General features: G+C 45.7%; 1 protein-coding gene across 7 annotated transcripts in view; it reads left to right on the forward strand.

Annotated features, from left to right (window-relative positions):
* Positions 1–18,600, forward strand: part of GRAMD1B (GRAM domain containing 1B) — a 262,296-nt gene that overhangs the window by 73,389 nt on the left and 170,307 nt on the right. The window contains exon 2 of one of the 7 annotated variants that reach the window (XM_031015848.3): positions 3,010–3,291. The exons of the other annotated variants lie outside the window; for them this stretch is intronic. Within the exon in view, the coding sequence (XP_030871708.1) occupies positions 3,010–3,043 (34 nt within the window). The 3' untranslated portion in view covers positions 3,044–3,291. Of the gene's footprint in view, positions 1–3,009; positions 3,292–18,600 lie in introns of those variants that run through there. 7 annotated transcript variants of the gene reach the window in all.

Below are 18,600 nucleotides of genomic sequence, written 5' to 3' on the forward strand. Positions count from 1 at the left end.
TGGCAGGCTCCTGTAATCCCAACTACTTCGGAGGCTGAGGCAAGAGAATCACTTGAACCTGGGTGCAGGGGCTGCAGTGAGCTGAGACTGTGCCACTGCACTCCAGCCTGGGCCACAGAGTGAGACTCTGTCTCAAAAAAAAAAAAAAAATTGAAGACCTGTGGGAGCCATTGGAAAACATACTGTGCTGTGTGGTACTGATTGTACTAGAAAAGAGAGAGTTCTGGAGAAGTAGAGGAAGACTTCTTGAAGGAAGAGGCTGACACCATGACAAATACAGATGGGTAGTAGAAAACAGCAGGAAAAGAATGAGGTTGGGTGCATAAGACTGGCTGAAGGGAACAATATGAAGAATGGTGGGAGAAACAGGATGAGCCATGTGTCTTTGCGGGGTGGGGACTGAGGAGTAGGATCGGTTATGCAGAAGATGGGCATTTTGGGCCTTCCAGAGTTTCTCTTTTCTGTTTGCAACAACTGAGCATGGTTCTCTCAGCAGGTGCAGATACAGAGCTTTGTTCTGTGGATTTTTGTGGACGCTGGGGATAGAAGTTCTTTCTGTTTGGTACTTCATCCTGCTACCCTTTTCACAGAGTAGAGGGAAATGGGGCAAGCTTGGTGGGAGCTAACCCTGAACTAAAGTAGTTTGTCAGGCCGGGGGGCGGTGGTGGCTAATGCCTGTAATCCCAGCACTTTGGGAGGCTGAGGCGGTAGGGTCACCTGAGGTGAGGTGGGAGGGTCACCTGAGGTCAGGAGTTCGAGACCAGCTTGGCCAACATGGTGAAACGCTGTCTCTACTAAAAACACAAAAAATTAGCCAGGTGTAGTAGTGGGTGCCTGTAATCCCAGCTGCTCGGGAGGCCAAGGCGTGAGAATTGCTTGAACCTGGGAGGTGGAGGTTGCAGTGAGCCAAGATCACGCCATTGCACTCCAGCCTGGGCAACAAGAGCGAAACTTCATCTTAAATGAATAAATAAATAAAGTAGTTTGTCATGGCTTGTCGGCTTTTCCCTCCAATGTAAAAGAAACTAAAAGAGACCTTCTTTTGATCTTGAGATTCTGCCATATATACTGAGGACGAAATATGGTAAAAAGAGCCGGGTGCAATGGCATGGCCTGTATTCCCAGCTACTTGGGTTGTGGTGTGAGGATCACATGAGCCCAAGAGTTCAAGGCTTTAGTAGGCTACAGTGGTGCCTGTGAATAACCACTGCATTTCAGCCATGGTGAGACCGCCACCCCCAACTCTTAAAATGTTATGTGCATGTGTGTGTGTGTGTGTGTGTGTGTGTGTGTCTTTGTGTGTATGAAGAAAAAAAATCTTGCATTGCTGGCTAGGATGGGGATGACAGTAGATTTGGTTAGATTTAGGAAGGTATTCCTGGTTTCGAGAGTTGTCTATGTGTGTAGTGGAACCTTCATTTTTGTTGGATTTGGGGACATATCCTTAAAATTTGGCAGGATTTTCACCTAGATGTAGTTCAGGCAGTTATTTTAAGTGGTGACTTTTGGATTAGAAGAACCTATGTATCAGCCGGGCGCAGTGGCTCACGCCTGTAATCCTAGCACTTTGGGAGGATGAGGCAGGCAGATTGCCTGAGCTCAGGAGTTCGCCACCAACTTGGGCAACACGGAGAAACACCGTCTATACTAAAAATACAAAAATTAGCCAAGTGTGGTGGTGGACACCTGTAGTCTCAGCTACTCGGGAGGCTGAGGCAGGAGAATAGCTTGAACCTAGGAGGTGGAGGTTGCAGTGAGCTGAGATCTCGCCACTGCACTCCAGCCTGGGCAACAGAGTGAGACTCCGTTTCCAAAAAAAAAAAAAAAAAACCACCACCAACAAAAAACAAGAACATATGTATCTGAAAAGGCAGACTCTGGATTCAAATTCGAATTCGTGTGACTCACATCTACTCTTGGCTACTGTTATACTGCCTTCTGTTGGAATCTATTTGGATTGTGTGTAAAACAAAGCCCCATCATTTTTAGGCCTCGAAGATGAAAGGCTTCCTTCCAAGAAAAGCAGCAATCAAGTGAATAGGTGCTCGTAGATACCACCAAGTGGCCTGAGAAGGAATTGGTGGTGGGGTGTGGTAGCTCATGCCTGTAATCCCAGCACTTTGGGAGGCTGAGGAGGCAGATCATTTGAGGCCAGGAGTTCGAGACCAGCCTAGCCAACATGGCAAAACCCTGTTGCTACTAAAAATACAAAAATTAGCTGGACATGGTAGTGCGCGCCTGTAATCCCAGCTACTCAGGAGGCTGAGGCATGAGAATTGCTTGAACTCAGTGGGCAAAGGTTTTAGTGAGCTGAGATCACACCACTGCACTCCAGCCTGGGCGACAGAGCAAGACTCCATTTCCAAAAGAAAATAGAATTGGCATTTAGAGGCAATGGAGTGCAGGGAACATTGGACTTAATATCAGAAGACAGCTGTATATTTAAGTTCTATCATCGATTAGCTATGGAGATTAGCTTGAGCATTTCACTTTACCTCCATGAGTTTCACCTTCTTCATTTGTGGAAGAGGATCTCTGTGGGTTAATGGGAAGTCTGAAGAGTAGTGAATGTGAAAATGTTTTGCAGACTTCCTCTTGCTGTGCAAGGGTGAAGGCTTATTTCATTACTCTGTGAGTCTCTCACATGGAATGGATGTTTGCTTAAAAGTATGAGGTTACATACTCATGTGTCCTGGAGCAGCACCTGAGCCTCCTCACACAATTCAGGATTTGGAAATGATGGTTGGAAAATGGCTCTGCTCTGGCCTGGATTAGGGAGGATTAGCATACCAGGCCCAGCATGACGGCTCCACATTCCCCACCCCAAATCTACTGCTCCAAAAGAGAGAAAAACACCTTTCAGGCTTGCTATGAAATTCAGCGTGATGTGGTAGAAGTTAAGTGGCTGAGAGGGCCATAGCTTGTGGATTTCTTTTAATTTTTGTTTTTTCATTATTTGTTTCATTATTTGTTTGTTTGTTTGTTTTTTTACTTGTCACTGACTTGAAGCTCAAGCTTGCGGATTTTCACTGCACAAAGTTGAAAATATGAAGAGGATTAGGAGACCCTTTTCTTCTCCTTAAACCCTAGGAAGGAAGAAGTGGAATAAATGGTAAAGATAGCATGGCTTACTAACTTTCCAGTGTTCACTGGAATACTCCAAGACCAATCATGTTCATCTTTGTATCGTCACAGCACTGTACCTGACCTCTTACAGTGATCTATAGATCTATAGATGTTTGTTGATGAATTAATAATGAGTAAATAAATGATTCCTTTTTCTCTACTGTTTAAAGTGAAATTCTTTTATTCATGAGTGTGGGAAAATTTCCGAAAGGAGATGAGTACAGAGCTGAGTTTTTAAAAACAGCTTTATTGAGATATAATTTATATAATATACAATTCACCTATTTAAAGCATAATTCAATGGTTTTTAGTATATTCACAGCTATGTACAACCATCACCACAGTCAGTTTTTAAAAACTTTTGTTGCCCCACAAAGAAACTCATACTTTTTTTTTTTTTTTTTTGAGACGGAGTCTCCCTCTCTCACCCAGGCTGGAGTGCAGTGGCTCAATCTCGGCTCACTGCAGCCTCTGCCTCCTGGGTTCAAGTGATTCTCCTGCCTAAGCCTCCTGAGTAGCTGGGATTATAGAAGCTCGCCACCACGCCCAGCTAATTTTTGTATTTTTAGTAGAGACAGGGTTTCACCATGTTGGCCAGGTGGGTCTTGAACTCCTGACCTCATGATCTGCCCACCTCAGCCTCCCAAAGTGCTGGGATTACAGGCATGAACCACTGTGCCTGACTGAAACTCATACTTTTTGGCTAGCACCTTCACCGTCTCCATCCCATTTCCCCAGCCCTAGACAACCACTGATCTATAGAGAGCTGAGTTTTGAAGGGTTAACAAATGCCTATAGGTGAAAGCAGTTTGGATGTGTTGGCTTGAAGATAGAGTTGGATGACCAAATGTGATCTTGTTGAGGAATGTGGAAAAATGAAGGTGGTGAGGCTGACAGACCGAAGGTGATTTATGCCAAAGAGTTTGAATTTCAATGAATCTCTCAGTCATCAAACAGGTATTGAGATCCTATATGCAGAGCGCTTCCTAGGCAAAGTGGAGTCAATTCAATGGGGAGCTGTCGTAGATTCTGGAGCTTGGGAGAGACACTCTCAAAGTTGCTCGAGGCAACTACTTTCTGCTGTTCTGTGTAGTGGGGAGGAAGCGTGGGGAGGTGAAGGCCTGGAGTCTTGCTCTTTTCTTTCAGTGGTCTAACTGCAAAGCATCATCTTAACTACCATTGAACATAAGACGGCACAATTTTTTTTATTATACTTTAAGTTTTAGGGTACATGTGCACAACCTGCAGGTTTGTTACATATGTATTCGTGTGCCATGTTGGTGTGCTGCACCCATTAACTCGTCATTTAACTTTAGGTGTGTCTCCTAATGCTATCCCTCCCCCCTCCCCCTACCCCACAACAGGCCCCAGTGTGTGATGTTCCCCTTCCTGTGTCCATGTGTTCTCATTGTTCAATTCGCACCTATGAGTGAGAACATGCGGTGTTTGGTTTTTTGTCCTTGCGATAGTTTGCTGAGAATGATGGTTTCCAGCTTCATCCGTGTCCCTACAAAGGACATGAACTCATCCTTTTTTATGGCTGCATAGTATTCCATGGTGTATATGTGCCACATTTTCTTAATCCAGTCTATCAAGATGGCACAATTTTTTTGCTGGCCATGTTGCCCTCTGAGCTCAGGGAATAGTGTAGTCTGCAGTTGATGGGGCAGGCTCTTAGCATTAATACTCACATGTCTTTCTAACTTCCTTGCCCAAAACTGGTTGTGGTGATTGTTCAGAACCAAACTGAGGATTGGAACCCCTCTCTGAATTGCTAGGTTCAGAAAAGTCAGAAATTAGATGAAACCACATCTCCCAGGATGTCTTCTTGTCATCACTCTCTGGAGGGGGAAGGGAAAGCTGACGATGGGTGAGTGAGTTGGGTGGTGGCCAACTGCAGGCTCTTTCTAGGGGATGCAGAAGCACCTCTCTGCATCTCTGCCCAGTATACCTTCACTGTTACTATCTTTTGTACCATCTTTCTCCTGGCTGTTATGTCCTTTCTTCTACATAACACATCTACCCCCGTCATGATTGCTCACAGTCTAGCAGGCCGGCGGCTAGAGAGTGGAGGGCCTCAGGGTTTCCACTTAGCTCCATGTCTGACCACTGGTAGTGCCGCTCACTAATTGTGCCCAGCATGCTAGGCTAGGTCATCTCTCTGGTGCCAGCCTAGCTGGCGTGTGGTTTGCCTGTAATGAATACACAGCATTGGTATATTTATCTTGATTCTTCATCTCCTTCCTCTGACCTTTGGAGGGAGACTTGTTTCGGGTTTCAGCCCCATTTCCAGGAGAGCAGGGTGATTTTGTGCATCTGAATGCTCTCCCCCTCAGCCCCCGTCACTGTTGGTGTAGCTTCTGCGCTCTGTGTGTGCCCTGCTACATATGAGAAGCACAGGAAGTGTGGGAGAGAGAAAACTCATGTCCTTCTTAACACAAAGCGAAGAACAAATGCAAAGGAGACCTATGATTGGTCAGTGGATTAAGTAAGTGATCGGTGCTGGATAGGATTAACTGGCAAAAACTTCCACCAGATTCATAATTCCTTGAGGGCAGGGACCGGTCTTACTTTGTGCCAAGTTGTCTGCCAAGCAGCCTTAAATACATTATCACATTAAATCCTCACAACAATGCCTCGGTCCCCCCAGGCAGGTTTTCCAGCTGAGGAACCTGAAGTTCAGAGATTAACATTCTCCTGGTCCAACAGAAGCAAGGCTGGGATTTGAAGCATGTCCTAATTCCAAAGCCTGAGCTCATTACAGCTCCACTGTCCTATCCCCCCAGGGCCTGGAAGCAGTCAGCCCTCCCCTGCTTGAGAACTTGTAGATGTGGAGGGGGAGGTCCTGAAGGAAGGTAGGAATGTGGACAGTCGGGAGGCCATTGAGGAGATGTGTGTGAGGTTGTGCGAAGCAGAGAGGTGTGAGGATGATGCTGTTGACTGTCTAGGTGGACTCCTCCGTGAGAAGCAGCTAGCCCCTGGCTGTAGATGTGGTTTCTAGATTAAAACAATCTGTGGAAACTGAGACGGTAGAGATGGAACCCTGTGGGCTGATTTCATACTGGCCAGTTTCCTCTGTGGGAGTTGGTATTTGGAAAATTTCCTTGGTGGTTATGCACTCAGAGGGTGCCAATTACACATCAGGTAAGGGGCTGGTATGAACATGGGGCAGATGCACAGGTGATCTTTCTGTCCTAGTTGGTGCGTTTCTCCCAGGTATTATATAGCCTCCAGTTGCTATGCTGGTCACTGATAATTGCTTCTAGGGTAACGCAGAAGTTAAGGAGTCTGAATGGCTAAGCTGCCAGTGGGGAATTTTCTTCCTGACCCCAGTGGGCAAACTGCTGGCCCTGAAGCAGGTGTTTAGACCTGGAGCCAAGGCTGGCCCGGAGAGCCTGGAGGTGGTTGCTGGGTTGCTGTGTGTACAAGAGCTTGATGAAACCTGAGGGTTTTTCCTGGGGCATTTGCCCCCATGGGATTCTTTCTTCCATAGCACATATCAGTGTGTGACTTGCCAAGGGGCTGTTGTGCCTGGTGTGAGGAGGGACATAGCTTCTTATTGTCTTGGGGGGTGGGAATCTATGAGCTCTTCTCCTGTGACTCTGGAGCCTGGAAGGAAGTGTCCTCTCAGAGGAGACTTGTTTCGGGTCTCTCAGGGACTCAGAACAGAAAGCTTCTCTCAGGGACTCAGAACAGAAAATCGAATGTGGGTTTTCCAGTGGGAGAAGGGAAGCAGGATGGTGATGCCTCAGCTGGTGAGGAGATGTTGGCCAGTAGCCAGCCACTCCCTGCCACCATAGGCAGCAACCTCCTAAACACACTCGTGTTTTCAAATATCCTCTTCTGTTATCAGACCACATGTCTGGATTTTCGATTCAGATATTGTCATATAGCTCGAAATCCTCACGAGGAAAATGTGGCTGTGCCTTTGGTCCCTTTGTGGAAGGGAGGGATAAAGAAAACCATGGGTGTTTCCTCTGAGGCCCTGACACATTGGGTAGTCAGAGGGTGTGAAGCCCTTCTGTGTCCTCTGTATGTCCTCAAGCTGGGATGAGACTCCAGTTCTCCAATTCTGATCTGTAGATGAGATGGAGGAATGAGATGACCAGGCACGTCACGGAGGCAGCGCAGGGTCGGAGCTGAAACTCAGGCCTCTGACCTGAAATCTCGACCAGTTTCTAACAGACCTATTACATCTCTGCAGCAGCCTCATTCTTTTTAAGGTCTCTCCCTCTCAGCACATCACTGTGGTCAAGCCTGTTCCCCCACCCAGCCTGGTGCCTCTTCCCTCCACAATCTGACCACAGAGATTTTCAGTCTTGCTGCTTCTGGTTGGCGAGTTTATCCAGGAAATGATGGAGCTGAGGGAGATGACTAGAAAAACAGTAAACAACCTATTTGGTTTTTGCCCTCCTTTTTGCAGCCATAGAAAAATAATTTTCTAGGGGAGGGGGAGCGCCCAGTTTGGGGATGGTAACCCTTGCAATATTTGCCCCAGCAATTAGGAAAATACAGAAAGGCAATGGATGGTTAGTTTAGTGACACATTTTTGAGACTCTCCAAGAGTCTTCAAGCTTGTTGTCTTAAAAGGAATCATTTTAAAAAATGTAGTGCATGTGCTGCTGAAGTGAGCACAAGAAATCATTTTTTATGCCATAAAAGTCAACGCGGCCAGATGCAGTGGCTCACGCCTGTAATCCTAGCACTTTGGGAGGCCAACGCAGGCAGATAATCTGAGGTCAGGAATTGAAGACCAGCCTGGCCAACATGGTGAAACCCCGTCTCTACTAAAATACAAAAATTAGCCAGGCATGATGGTGGGTGCCTGTAATCCCAGCTACTCGGGAGGCTGAGACGGGAGAATCGTTTAAACTGGGAAACAGTGGTTGCAGTGACCCAAGATAGCGCCACTGCACTCCAGCCTGGGCGGCTGAGTGAGACTCCGTCTCAAAAGAAAAAAAAAAAGTCAGCATATTGTATCTAATAAAATAGCTAGTTAATTGTAAAGTTTTGGATAGTAGGAAAAAGGAAAATATAATTTTATCATGTTAACTCAGTTATTAGAGGGTATATTGATCTGTTTGTGTTGTTATAAAGTAATACCTGAGACTGGGTAACTTATAAAGAAAAGAAGTTTATTTGGCTCATGGTTCTGCTGGCTGCATAAGAAGCATGGTGCCAGTATCTACTTCTGACCTTAGGAAGCTTCCATTCCTGGTGGAAAGCAAATGGGGGATGATATGGCTTGGCTGCGTCCCCACCCAATTCAATCTCATCTTGAATTCCCACATGTTGTGGGAGGGACCTGGTGGGAGGTAATTGAATCATGGGGGCAAGTTTTTCCTGTGCTGTTCTCAGGATAGTGAATAAGTCTCATGAAATCTGATAGTTTTAAAAATGGGAATTTCCTTGCACAAGCCCTCTTCTCTTGTCTGCCACCATGTGAGATGTGCCTTTCACCATCCACCATGATCGTGAGGCCTCCCCAGCCACGTGGAACTGTAAGTCCAATAAACCTCTTTCTTTTGTAAATTTCCCAGTCTCAGGTATGTCTTTATTGGCAGCCTGAAAATGGACTAATACAGGGGAGCAGGGTTGTCACATGGTGAGAAGTTGCAAGAAAGAGAGGTAGGGGTGTCAGGCTCCTTTTAACAACCAGATCTTGCAGGAACTAAGAATAAGAACTCACTCATTCTCGAAAGAATGGCACCAAACCTTTCATAAGAGATCCTCCCCCACAGCCCAAACACCTCCCACCAGGTTCTCCTCCTACACTAGGGACAAAATCTCAGCATGCGGGCCGGGTGTGGTGGTTCACGCCTGTAATCCTAGCACTTTGGGAGGCTGAGGCAAGAGGATTGCCGCTTGAGCCGAGGAGTTGGAGGCCAGCCTGGACAACATAGTGACCCCTATCTCTACAACAAATTTAAAAAATTAGCCAGGGCCAGGCATGGTGGCTTGCACCTGTAATCCCAGAATTTTGGGAGGCCAAGTCAGGAATATTGCTTAGGCCCAGGAGTTTGAGACCAGTCTGGGCAACATAGTGAGACCCCCACCTCTATTATAAAAGAAAAAAAAAGAGAAAAAAATTAGCCAGGCATGGTGGCATATACCTGCAGTCCCAGCTATTTAAGAGGCAGAAGTGGGAAGATTACTTGAGCCTGGGAGGTTGAGGCTTCAGTGAGCCAGTGACCATGCCACTGCACTCCAGCCTGGGCAACAGAGTGAGACCCTATCTGAAAAGAGAGAGAGAGAAAAAAAGTCAACATGCTATTTGGAGGGGAGAAATATCCCGACTATATCAAGGGCATGTTTGGTGTATTATCTCCTGGTGTTTTTTCTCATTCAGATTTTCCTTTTATTTGAGAGACTTTTTTCTTCTGTGCCTTGCACTTCTAGAAGGTAAGGGAGAGTGTTAGTCCATGCGTTGAGGATAGAGAATTTGAAAGGAAAGATCAAACTGTTTTTTCTTTCTCACACTCAACACAGAACATTTCTGTGACCAGATATGTGGGGTTTTCTCCCCACACACCAAGAAGTTCTCCAGTGGACACAAACTGGGTGTCTTATAATTCAGTTTAATTCTGACACCTTCTACCTGGAGATGGTGTCAGATTCCACAGGTTCAGGGCTCAGTCCTATAAGATTGCCCCCACTTCAGATGCCAATCACAAGTTAGAGCTACCTGTACTTTTTCTTTTTTTATTTTTTCTCTATCTGCATGTTGCATCTGAGATCTATACTTCTGACCAACCAACTATAAACCAGAGTTCCCGACTCCCTTTTAGGGTTCGATTAATTTACTAGAGCTGTTACCGGAAAGGGGTCCCATTCCAGACCCAAGGAGAGTGTTCTTGGATCTTGCACAAGAAAGAATTCAGGGCAAGTACACAATGCAAAGTGAAAGCAAGTTTATTAAGAAAGTAAAGGAAGGCTGGGCGCGGTGGCTCATGCCTATAATCCTAGCACTTTGGGAGGCCAAGGTGGGCGGATCACTTGAGGTCCAGAGTTCAAGACCAGTCTGGCCAACATGGCAAAACCCCGTCTCTACTAAAAATACAAAAATTAGCCAAGTGTGGTGGCAGGCACCTGTAGTCCCAGCTACTCAGGAAGTTGAGGTGGGAGAATTGCTTGAACCTGGGAGGTGGAGGTTGCAGTGAGCCGAGATCGCACCACTGCACTCCAGCTTGGTGACAAAGCGAGACACCATCTCAAAAAAAAAAAAAAGTAAAAATAAAATAATGGCTACTCTTTTTTTGGTTATTTCTTGAGTATATGCTAAACAAGGGGTGGATTATTTATGCCCCGCCACCCCTTTTAGACTATATAGGGTGAGTTCCTGACATTGCCATGGCATTTGTAAATGGTCATGGCGCTGGTGGGAGTGTAGCAGTGAGGATGACTAGAGGTCATTCTCATTGCCATCTTGGTTTTGGTGGGTTTTAGCTGGCTTTTTTACTGCAGTCTGTTTTATCAGCAAGGTCTTTATGACCTGTATCTTGTGCCAACCTCCTATCTTATCCTGTGACTAAGAATGCCTTAACTTACTGGGAATGTAGTCCAGCGGGTCTTAGCCTTATTTTACCAAGGCGCTATTCAAGATGGAGTTGCTCTGATTTAAACGCCTCTGACAGAGCTGCTCACAGAATTCAGAGAAACACTTATGTTTATAGGCTAATAATAAAAGATATTAAGGATACAGATCAATAATGAGATGCAGAGGTATATAGGTGTAGATGAAAAAAGTCAAACTCTGTAAAATATTTAAAGAGGTTTATTCTGAGCCAAATACAAGTGACTATGGCCCAAGGCACAGTCCAAGGCATCAGGAGGTTCTGAGAACATGTGTGCAAGGTGGTTGGGTTACAGCTTGGTTTTACACATTTTAGGGAGATGTAAGACAATAATCAATACATGTGAGGTATACATTGGTTTGGTCCAGAAAGATTGAACAGTTCGAAGCTGGGGGCTAGTGTTACAGGTCGTAGGTGGATTCAAAGATTTTGTTTTCTCTCTTTTTTTTTGAGATAGAGCCTTTCTCTGTCACCTGGGCTGGAGTGCAGTGGCATGATCTCACTCACTGCAACCTCTGGGATTCAAGAGGTTGATCACCTCCCAGGCTCAAGCATTCTGCCTCAGCCTCCTGAGTAGCTGGGACTACAGGCATGCGCCACCACGCCCAGCTAATTTTTGTATTTTTAGTAGAGACGGGGTTTCACCATATTGATTAGGCTGGTCTTGTCCTGACCTTGTGATCCACCCACCTTGGCCTCCCAAAGTGCTGGGATTACAGGTGTGAGCCACTGCACCTGGCCCAGATTCAAAGATTTTCTGATTGGCAAGTCAGAAAAGAGTTAAGTTATTATCTAAAATCTGGAATCAGTAGAAAAAAGTGTCTGGGTTAAGATAAGGGGTTGTGGAGACCAAAGTTCTTATTATGTAGATGAAGTCTCCCACATGGCTGCCCTTAGAGACAATGGATGGCCAGTATTTTGTATTCAGACCTTTAAAAGGTGCTAGACTTTCAGTTAATCTCTTCAGGATTAGGAAGGTCTGGAAGGGGAAAAATCTAGTTATGTTAATAGAGATTCTTTACAGATGCAAATTTTCCCCACAAAAGATGGCTTTGCAGGGCCATTTCAAAATAGAACAAAGAAACATATTTTGAAGTAAAATATTTCAACTTCCTTCTTTATCGTAATATTATGCTAGAGTCATGTTGGAATTTGTTGTCTTATTGCAACATAGTCTGTTTTGTCACTCTTAAGATTTCTGTTTTGGCCAGGCATGGTGGCTCACACCTGTAATCCCAGCACTTTGGGTGGCTGAGGTGGGAGGATCACTTGAGCCTGGGAGGTTAAGGCTGCAGTGAGTTGTGACTGCACCACTGCACTCTAGCTTGGGCCTCAAAAAAAAAAAAAATTCTGTTTTCATGTTAAAGCTGGTCAGTTGTGCCTGAGCTCCACAAGGAGGAGAGTATAATGAGGCATGTTTGAGCCCCCACGTCTTTCCATGGCCTGAATTAGTTTTTTTTTCTTTGGGTCCCCTTGGGTCTCCTAAAGTGGTGTCCATTCAGTCAGCTGGGGGTTTTAGAATTTTAGTTTGGTTTACATAGGGCAAGGTATTGTGGGGGGTTAGATGGGGCATGGATCTCCCGTGCTCACCCTGGACACACCACCCTCCCAGCACCTGCACGAGTTCAGCAACCCAGAAGCTCAGCAAAGCTCCATGTCCAAGAGTTTTCATAGAGCTTGATCTTCAGCCACACCTCCCTCTCTCTTTTCCTGGAAGTTTGTGGGTGGAACTGAGAGATCCAACCTTCTAATCCTCTAGTCACTTGGTCTTTCTTGGTCCTTCCTCCCCATCTTGAGGCTCCCCAGGGGCTGTATCCTAAGTCATTTTCTTAGCATAAACTCAGGTATTATCCATGGGATTCATTACAAATAACAAGAGACACTTCTGTCACTCAGGAAAGTCCAAGGGTTTTAGGAGTTCTGGGACAAGAACCAGGAAAGGACCAAATATATTTCATCTCATACTACAGGAAGTCTGTGAAATAAGGAGGAAGGTACATTTCTGAAGCACTATTTCTAGAGAAGGATCAGGCTGAGATGCGTCTCCAAAGTGGGAAGAGTGTTGTCAGGTATTTCTGCCACTTAACCTTGTTGTGTTCTTTTGCCCCCAGGAATGTCAGTGAGTGTCAGGCTGACCCCTCAGAGCAATCTGCCTTAATCTAGAGAGCATTCGTGTTCTGGCTGGATCATTACACTTTGGAGCTCTTTTTGACCCTTTTGTTGATTTTCAGGGTTGGATGGAATGGCAACCATAAAGGTTACTCTGTACAGGGTGGAGCTTCTCCTGGAACAGTTTGCCCTTAATTTAGGTGACAACATGTGTTTTCTCCACCAGTGTCTACGATGAACCACATCTTCCTGATCAGAAAATATCACTTTAAAAAAAAGACCTGGGGCCTGGCACAGTGGCTTACCCTTGTAATCCCAGAACTTTGGGAGGCCAAGGCGGGCAGGTCACTTGAGGTCAGGAGTTTGAGACCAGCCTGGCCAACATGGTGAAACCCCCTCTCTACCACAAAATACAAAAATTAGACAGGCATGGTGGCACGCGCCTGTAGTCTCAGCTACTCGGGAGGCTGAGGTGGATTTGAATTGCTTGAACCTGGGAGGCAGAGGTTGCAGTGAGCTGAGATGGTGCCAGTGCACTTCAGCCTGGGGAACAGAGTGACACTTGTCTCAAAAAAACAAAACAAAACAAAACAAACAAACGAAAACAACCCCAGGAAAGAGGATTGGTTGCACTGTCTTTCTTGGTTATATCTTTTTATGTTTTCAAGACATACTATTGGGAAAGTTCTACCTAAGATCTAACTGAAATCCCCCACAGTACAATCCAAACTCATGTTCTCTTGTTTTGTGAAGATGGAAGAATACCTAGTGGATCTTTGTTTTTGAGAGTATTTCTCCCATGACTCACTGTTGCTCAGCTTGGCCTGTTGCTTCCAGATTCCGAGGAAGGTCCAGGCTTTGTATTTGGACCTCACTGGTTCTCTAGTAGGGTCTGTGAGCCTCCGCAGGCTTCTTTTATTATTATTTTTTTTAGATGGAGTCTCCCTTTGTCGCCCAGACTTGAGTGCAGTGGCATGATCTCGGCTTACTACACCCTCCACCTCCCAGGTTCAAGAGATTCTCCCGCCTCAGCCTCCCGAGTAGCTGGGATTACAGGTGTGTGCCACCACGCCCAGCTAATATTTGTATTTTTAGTAGAGATGGGGTTTCACCATGTTGGCCAGGCTAATCTTGAACTCCTGACCCCGAGTGATCCACCCGCCTTGCCCTCCCAAACTGCTGGGATTAGAGGCATGAGCCACCACGCCCAGCCCTCTGCAGACTTCTTGGAGGAGTTTTCAGCCATTGTCAGCCATGTATGTTTGAAGGCAGGGCTGTATTAGAGGTTACCAGAGAGGACAGTCACCTGCCCATTCAGAAAGTTCTCAGAACACTGAAAATTTCTCTCTCTCTGAAGTGCCTTCTCCATGCTTGGATTGCTTCTTAAAATGCCTTTTGCTTCACTGCCAGAGAGATGCGACTGAAAATGCAGATAACTCAGGAGAGGTAATTCTCACGATTCATCAGACACTTATTGTGCGCTTACTGGGAACCTGGCACTGTTGCTGTGTGCTTGGGATACAAAAATGGATGCAAGCTGGGCATGGCGGTGTGTGCTTGTAGTCCCAGCTACTTGGGAGGCTGAGGTGGGAGGATAACTTGAGCCCAGGAGTTTGAGACCAGCCTGGGTGACAGAGTAAGACCCTGTCTCGGAAGAAAGAAAGAAATAAAAGAAAAGAAAGGAAAGAAAGAAAAAGAAAGGGAGAAAGAGAGAAAGAGAAAGAGAGGCAAGAAAGGCAGGAAAGGCAAGAAAAGATGGTTACAGATATCCCCTCCATTGGGGAGCTCCCAATTGAGTGTGTGGGAGATCACTATGTAAAAGTTAATTTCAGTGGCATATGGCATTCAGACTAAAGCATGAAAAAAAAATCGATCTGAGGACAGGATCTGCTGGGTGGGAGAGGAGAAGAGGGTCTTAGGGCCTTGATTTTACCAAATCTTCACCTATTTCACTCACACCCAGCTGCCACCTGTCAGCACCTGTTTCTGTCAGACAGACGGGTCTCTCAGAGAATCCAGTCATCCTGGTAGATGGGATTTGTGAAATTATTTCCACCTTCAGAAAAACTGAGAAGTCTAGGGCCATGAAGCTGGTCAGTGACAGAGATGGATCTAGAATACAGGTCTCCGGCAACCAGAACAAGGGTTCAGTTTACTGTTTCTCAGGGAGCCCATCTTCATCCAGGAAGGAGCCGTATCTTGAGGCAGTGAGTCATGACGCTCAGGCTGGGCCCCTCCATCTGTGGGGACAGGGTGACAGTTTTTCCTAGGACGACTGCCCCAGCACCAGTCCTAGAGACAGGCTGAGGCAGCATGGGTTGGAGGCTCTGGTTCTGCTAATTTTCTCGCTGTGTGGTCCTGGGCAGATTACTCACTCTCTCTGGGCTTCAGTGAGATTATAAAATGGAGAGTGTACATTTCTGTTTCATCTTGTTAGACAAAATTAAGCGCATGTGTCTGAAGAGTTATGCTAATGCATTTATTAGTTTACAAAAGCAAAGACATTTGTGCCTATCTATGAGGCCTCCAAGTCTGCTTCTCTGGTTAGTGGAGGCTGGAAGAGTGATTTATTCCTTCTTTGGTTATTTATGAGATGTTGCTTTTCTGATCTATTGATGGGTGCTGAAAAACTGCCTGTAAACCTAGTTTGTTTTTTTTAACCTCCTACAATAGTTATCTTAACCTAGTGTTTATAGTTTAAGGGCTGCTCTCATCTGTGTGTCCCTTCAGTGTTGGCCTGCTTAAGATTCTGACTCCAGGTTTCTTCTTTTATATATGTATTTAAAAAAAAAGAGAGAGAGAGAGACAGGCTCTTGCTATGTTGCCTAGGCTGGTCTCAAACTGCTGGACTCAAGCAATCCTCTTGCCTTGGCCTCCCAAAGTATTGGGCTTCCAGGTGTGGTCCACAGAGCCTGGCCCCAGGTTTCTTCTTATTTCTCCTCCTTTTCCTCCTTTTACCCTTTCTCTCGCTCACTCTCTTTCTCACCCTCCCCCTTGTACTATTTTTTTATTTTTATTTTTTTGAGGCAGTCTTGCTCTGTTGCCCAGGCTGGAGTGCAGTGGCCCAATCTCGGCTCACTGCAACCTTTGCCTCCTGGGTTCAAGCGATTCTCGTGTGTGTGCCACCACACCCAGCTAACTTTTGTATTTTTGGTAGAGACGGGGCTTCGCCATATTGGCCGGGCTGGTCTCATACTCTTGGTCTCAAGCAATTCGCCCGCCTTGACCTCCCAAGTGCTGGGATTACAGGCATGAGCCACCGTGCCCAGCCTCCACTTTCTACTTCTAAATCCATATACTGTCCTGGGGCGATTTCATCCGTTCTCTTGGCTTTAATTATTCCTGTCTGAGACCTCATATTTTTCCTGGGCCTTAGGCTTATACCTCCACCTGACTAATGGGCAGTTCCACCGGGATGTTCTTCAAAACTCAGCTTGTCTTTTTGTAATTGAACTCATTATTTTTCCCTTCAAACCAGTTTCCTCCATTCTGTTACTTACATTGGGGCTTGGTCCTTTTTGTTTTCACGAGGCTTCTCTCCCTCCAAGCAAATGTTCCTCAAGCCTGCCTTCTCAGCTCCATCACCATAGCCGGCTCTCATGTGTATTACACAAGCATCCTGACTCCATCACAGCCCCTCTCCTGTGCTTCTTCACTCTGCAGCCAGAAGGGTCTTCATAACCTCACTTCTGTTCCCCTCCTGCTTCATCCACCTGCTGCTCCTGTGTGCTCTGCCTCCAGCCAGTCTGACCTTTTAGTTCCATGAATGGGATGCTCTCTTATTTCCAGGTTTCATCAACGTTGTTCCGTCAGACAGAATTCCTTTTTCGTAACACTGACCTACTTTGCCACCGTAAGGCCTTTTCCTTTGTTTAGTTAGCCTTTCCTCTAGGGAATGGTTCTTGACTGAGGTCTTCATTATGTCTGTGTTTCTGAAGCATCCTGCACTGGAGTGTGATTACGTGCTCGCATTGTATCCTTTATTAGATCCTACACACTGAAGGCAGAGTTTATTTTATTCAGTGTTTGTTTTATTCAGTGCCTGCTAAGCTCTTTGCATGGAACATGGTAGGAGCTCAGTAAGCATGTGTTTAGGGAATGAATGAATAATCAAATGATGAAAGCCTCTAAGGAAATTCGATTTTCATGGAATTCTACGATAAATCATTTTGCAAAGCAAGGAGTCCTCTTGAAGCTGAATAATTACCCCTTCATATGCCATTTATGTAAATCTGTACTATTATGTATTGGCTTGTTTGTCTGTCTTTAACCTGTTGGTTTCTGTTCTGGTTTTAACTGGGTTCTGAGTCTTTAGTAAGTGCCCAGAGAGCAGACACTGCTTTTTATTTTTATTTTTTTATATATCACCCAGGGTGGAGATTGCTGGTGAGATCTTGACTCACTGCAGCCTTGACATCCTGATCTCTTGAATAGCTGGATCTGCAGATGCATGCCACCATGCCTGGCTTTTTTTTTTTCTTTTTTTTTTTGAGACAGGGTCTAACTCTGTCACCCAGCACTCAGGTTGGAACACAGTAGCACAATCATGGCTCACTGAAGCCTCAACTTCCCAAGCTCAAGTGATCCTCCTGCCTCAGCCTCCTGAGTAGCTGGGGTTTACAGGCATGTGCCACTATGCTCGGCTAGATTTTTCTACTTTTTATAGAGACAGGATCCTGCTATGTTGCCCAGGCTGGTCTTGAACTCCTAGGCTCAAGGGATCCTCCTGCCTCAGCCTCCCAATGTGTTGGGATTACAGGCATGAGTCACCACACCTGACCCAGAGACTGCCGTTCTAAAGGTAGTCTCTATTCAGGGGAGCCAAACTTGTGATAGTTAGGTGGAGAGTGATCAATCTTTCCCAAAATGAGGCTCCAGAGAGCACGAGCACATTGGGAACAATATTTTGTCTGATGGTGGACCTAGGGCCCTGGTATAGTCTGCAAACAGCAGTTAGGTTTTTTCCCCCACCAAAGACCCATAACAGTTTTGAAGAGCATTTATTTTTGGAGCTGTGGTTGCCATGGTAATGCAATACTTTTTCTCGTCTTCTGATTCCAGGTCAGGGCAACAGTTGTTCCTCCTGCAGGGGAAGAGGATTTTGGAATATATGCATCCTTCCACCTTTTTTCCCCAACTAACTAATCCAACAAACATTTATTGAACATACACTACATGCCAGATACCGTTCCTAACACCAGAAATAATAGTGAACAAAATAGAGTCTGCCCTACAGAGGCTTCTCTAGTGGGGTAGAGAGACTGTCAGCAAATTATCAGTGCAATATTGGTCCCTATTTGTTTAAAGGCAAATTATTTGGCCACATCACTGAAAGGGAATTAGTTTGTTTTCTAAAATTGGGAAATCAAGAGTTGTAAAAGAAGTGTCTTCCATACTGCTTTGAAGAGCGATATGGGAGCTGGGAGGAGCTGGTGGCTGAATGTGGGAAGCTGACTCTCTTCCCACTGATAGTGGGACTTCATTGGATTTGTGTGGGCACTTTGGAATGCAGATGCATTTGGTGCTCTGACATCATCTAAGACCTTGGGAGATGACAGGATTAAGCTGGGTCTCTCTGCAGCTGTCAGATGTCAAAGCTGTTGCTCTTCTGGTGTTTGTGGGAGTCTCTTGGCACTAACAGAAGCCAAGAGCCAAAGAGCTGCCAGAAATGGCCCTTTATTATCCAGTGTAATGAAAGCCTGGAAAACAGGCAGGGAATGCCATTTATTAAGCTACCACAGAGTGCAGTACCTTAAACTGCGCTCCAAGAAGGAAGGTAGAGAGGAAAGAG

The sequence above is a fragment of the Gorilla gorilla genome, chromosome 9 (assembly GCF_029281585.2).
Source record: "Gorilla gorilla gorilla isolate KB3781 chromosome 9, NHGRI_mGorGor1-v2.1_pri, whole genome shotgun sequence".
Classification (NCBI taxonomy): domain Eukaryota; kingdom Metazoa; phylum Chordata; class Mammalia; order Primates; family Hominidae; genus Gorilla; species Gorilla gorilla.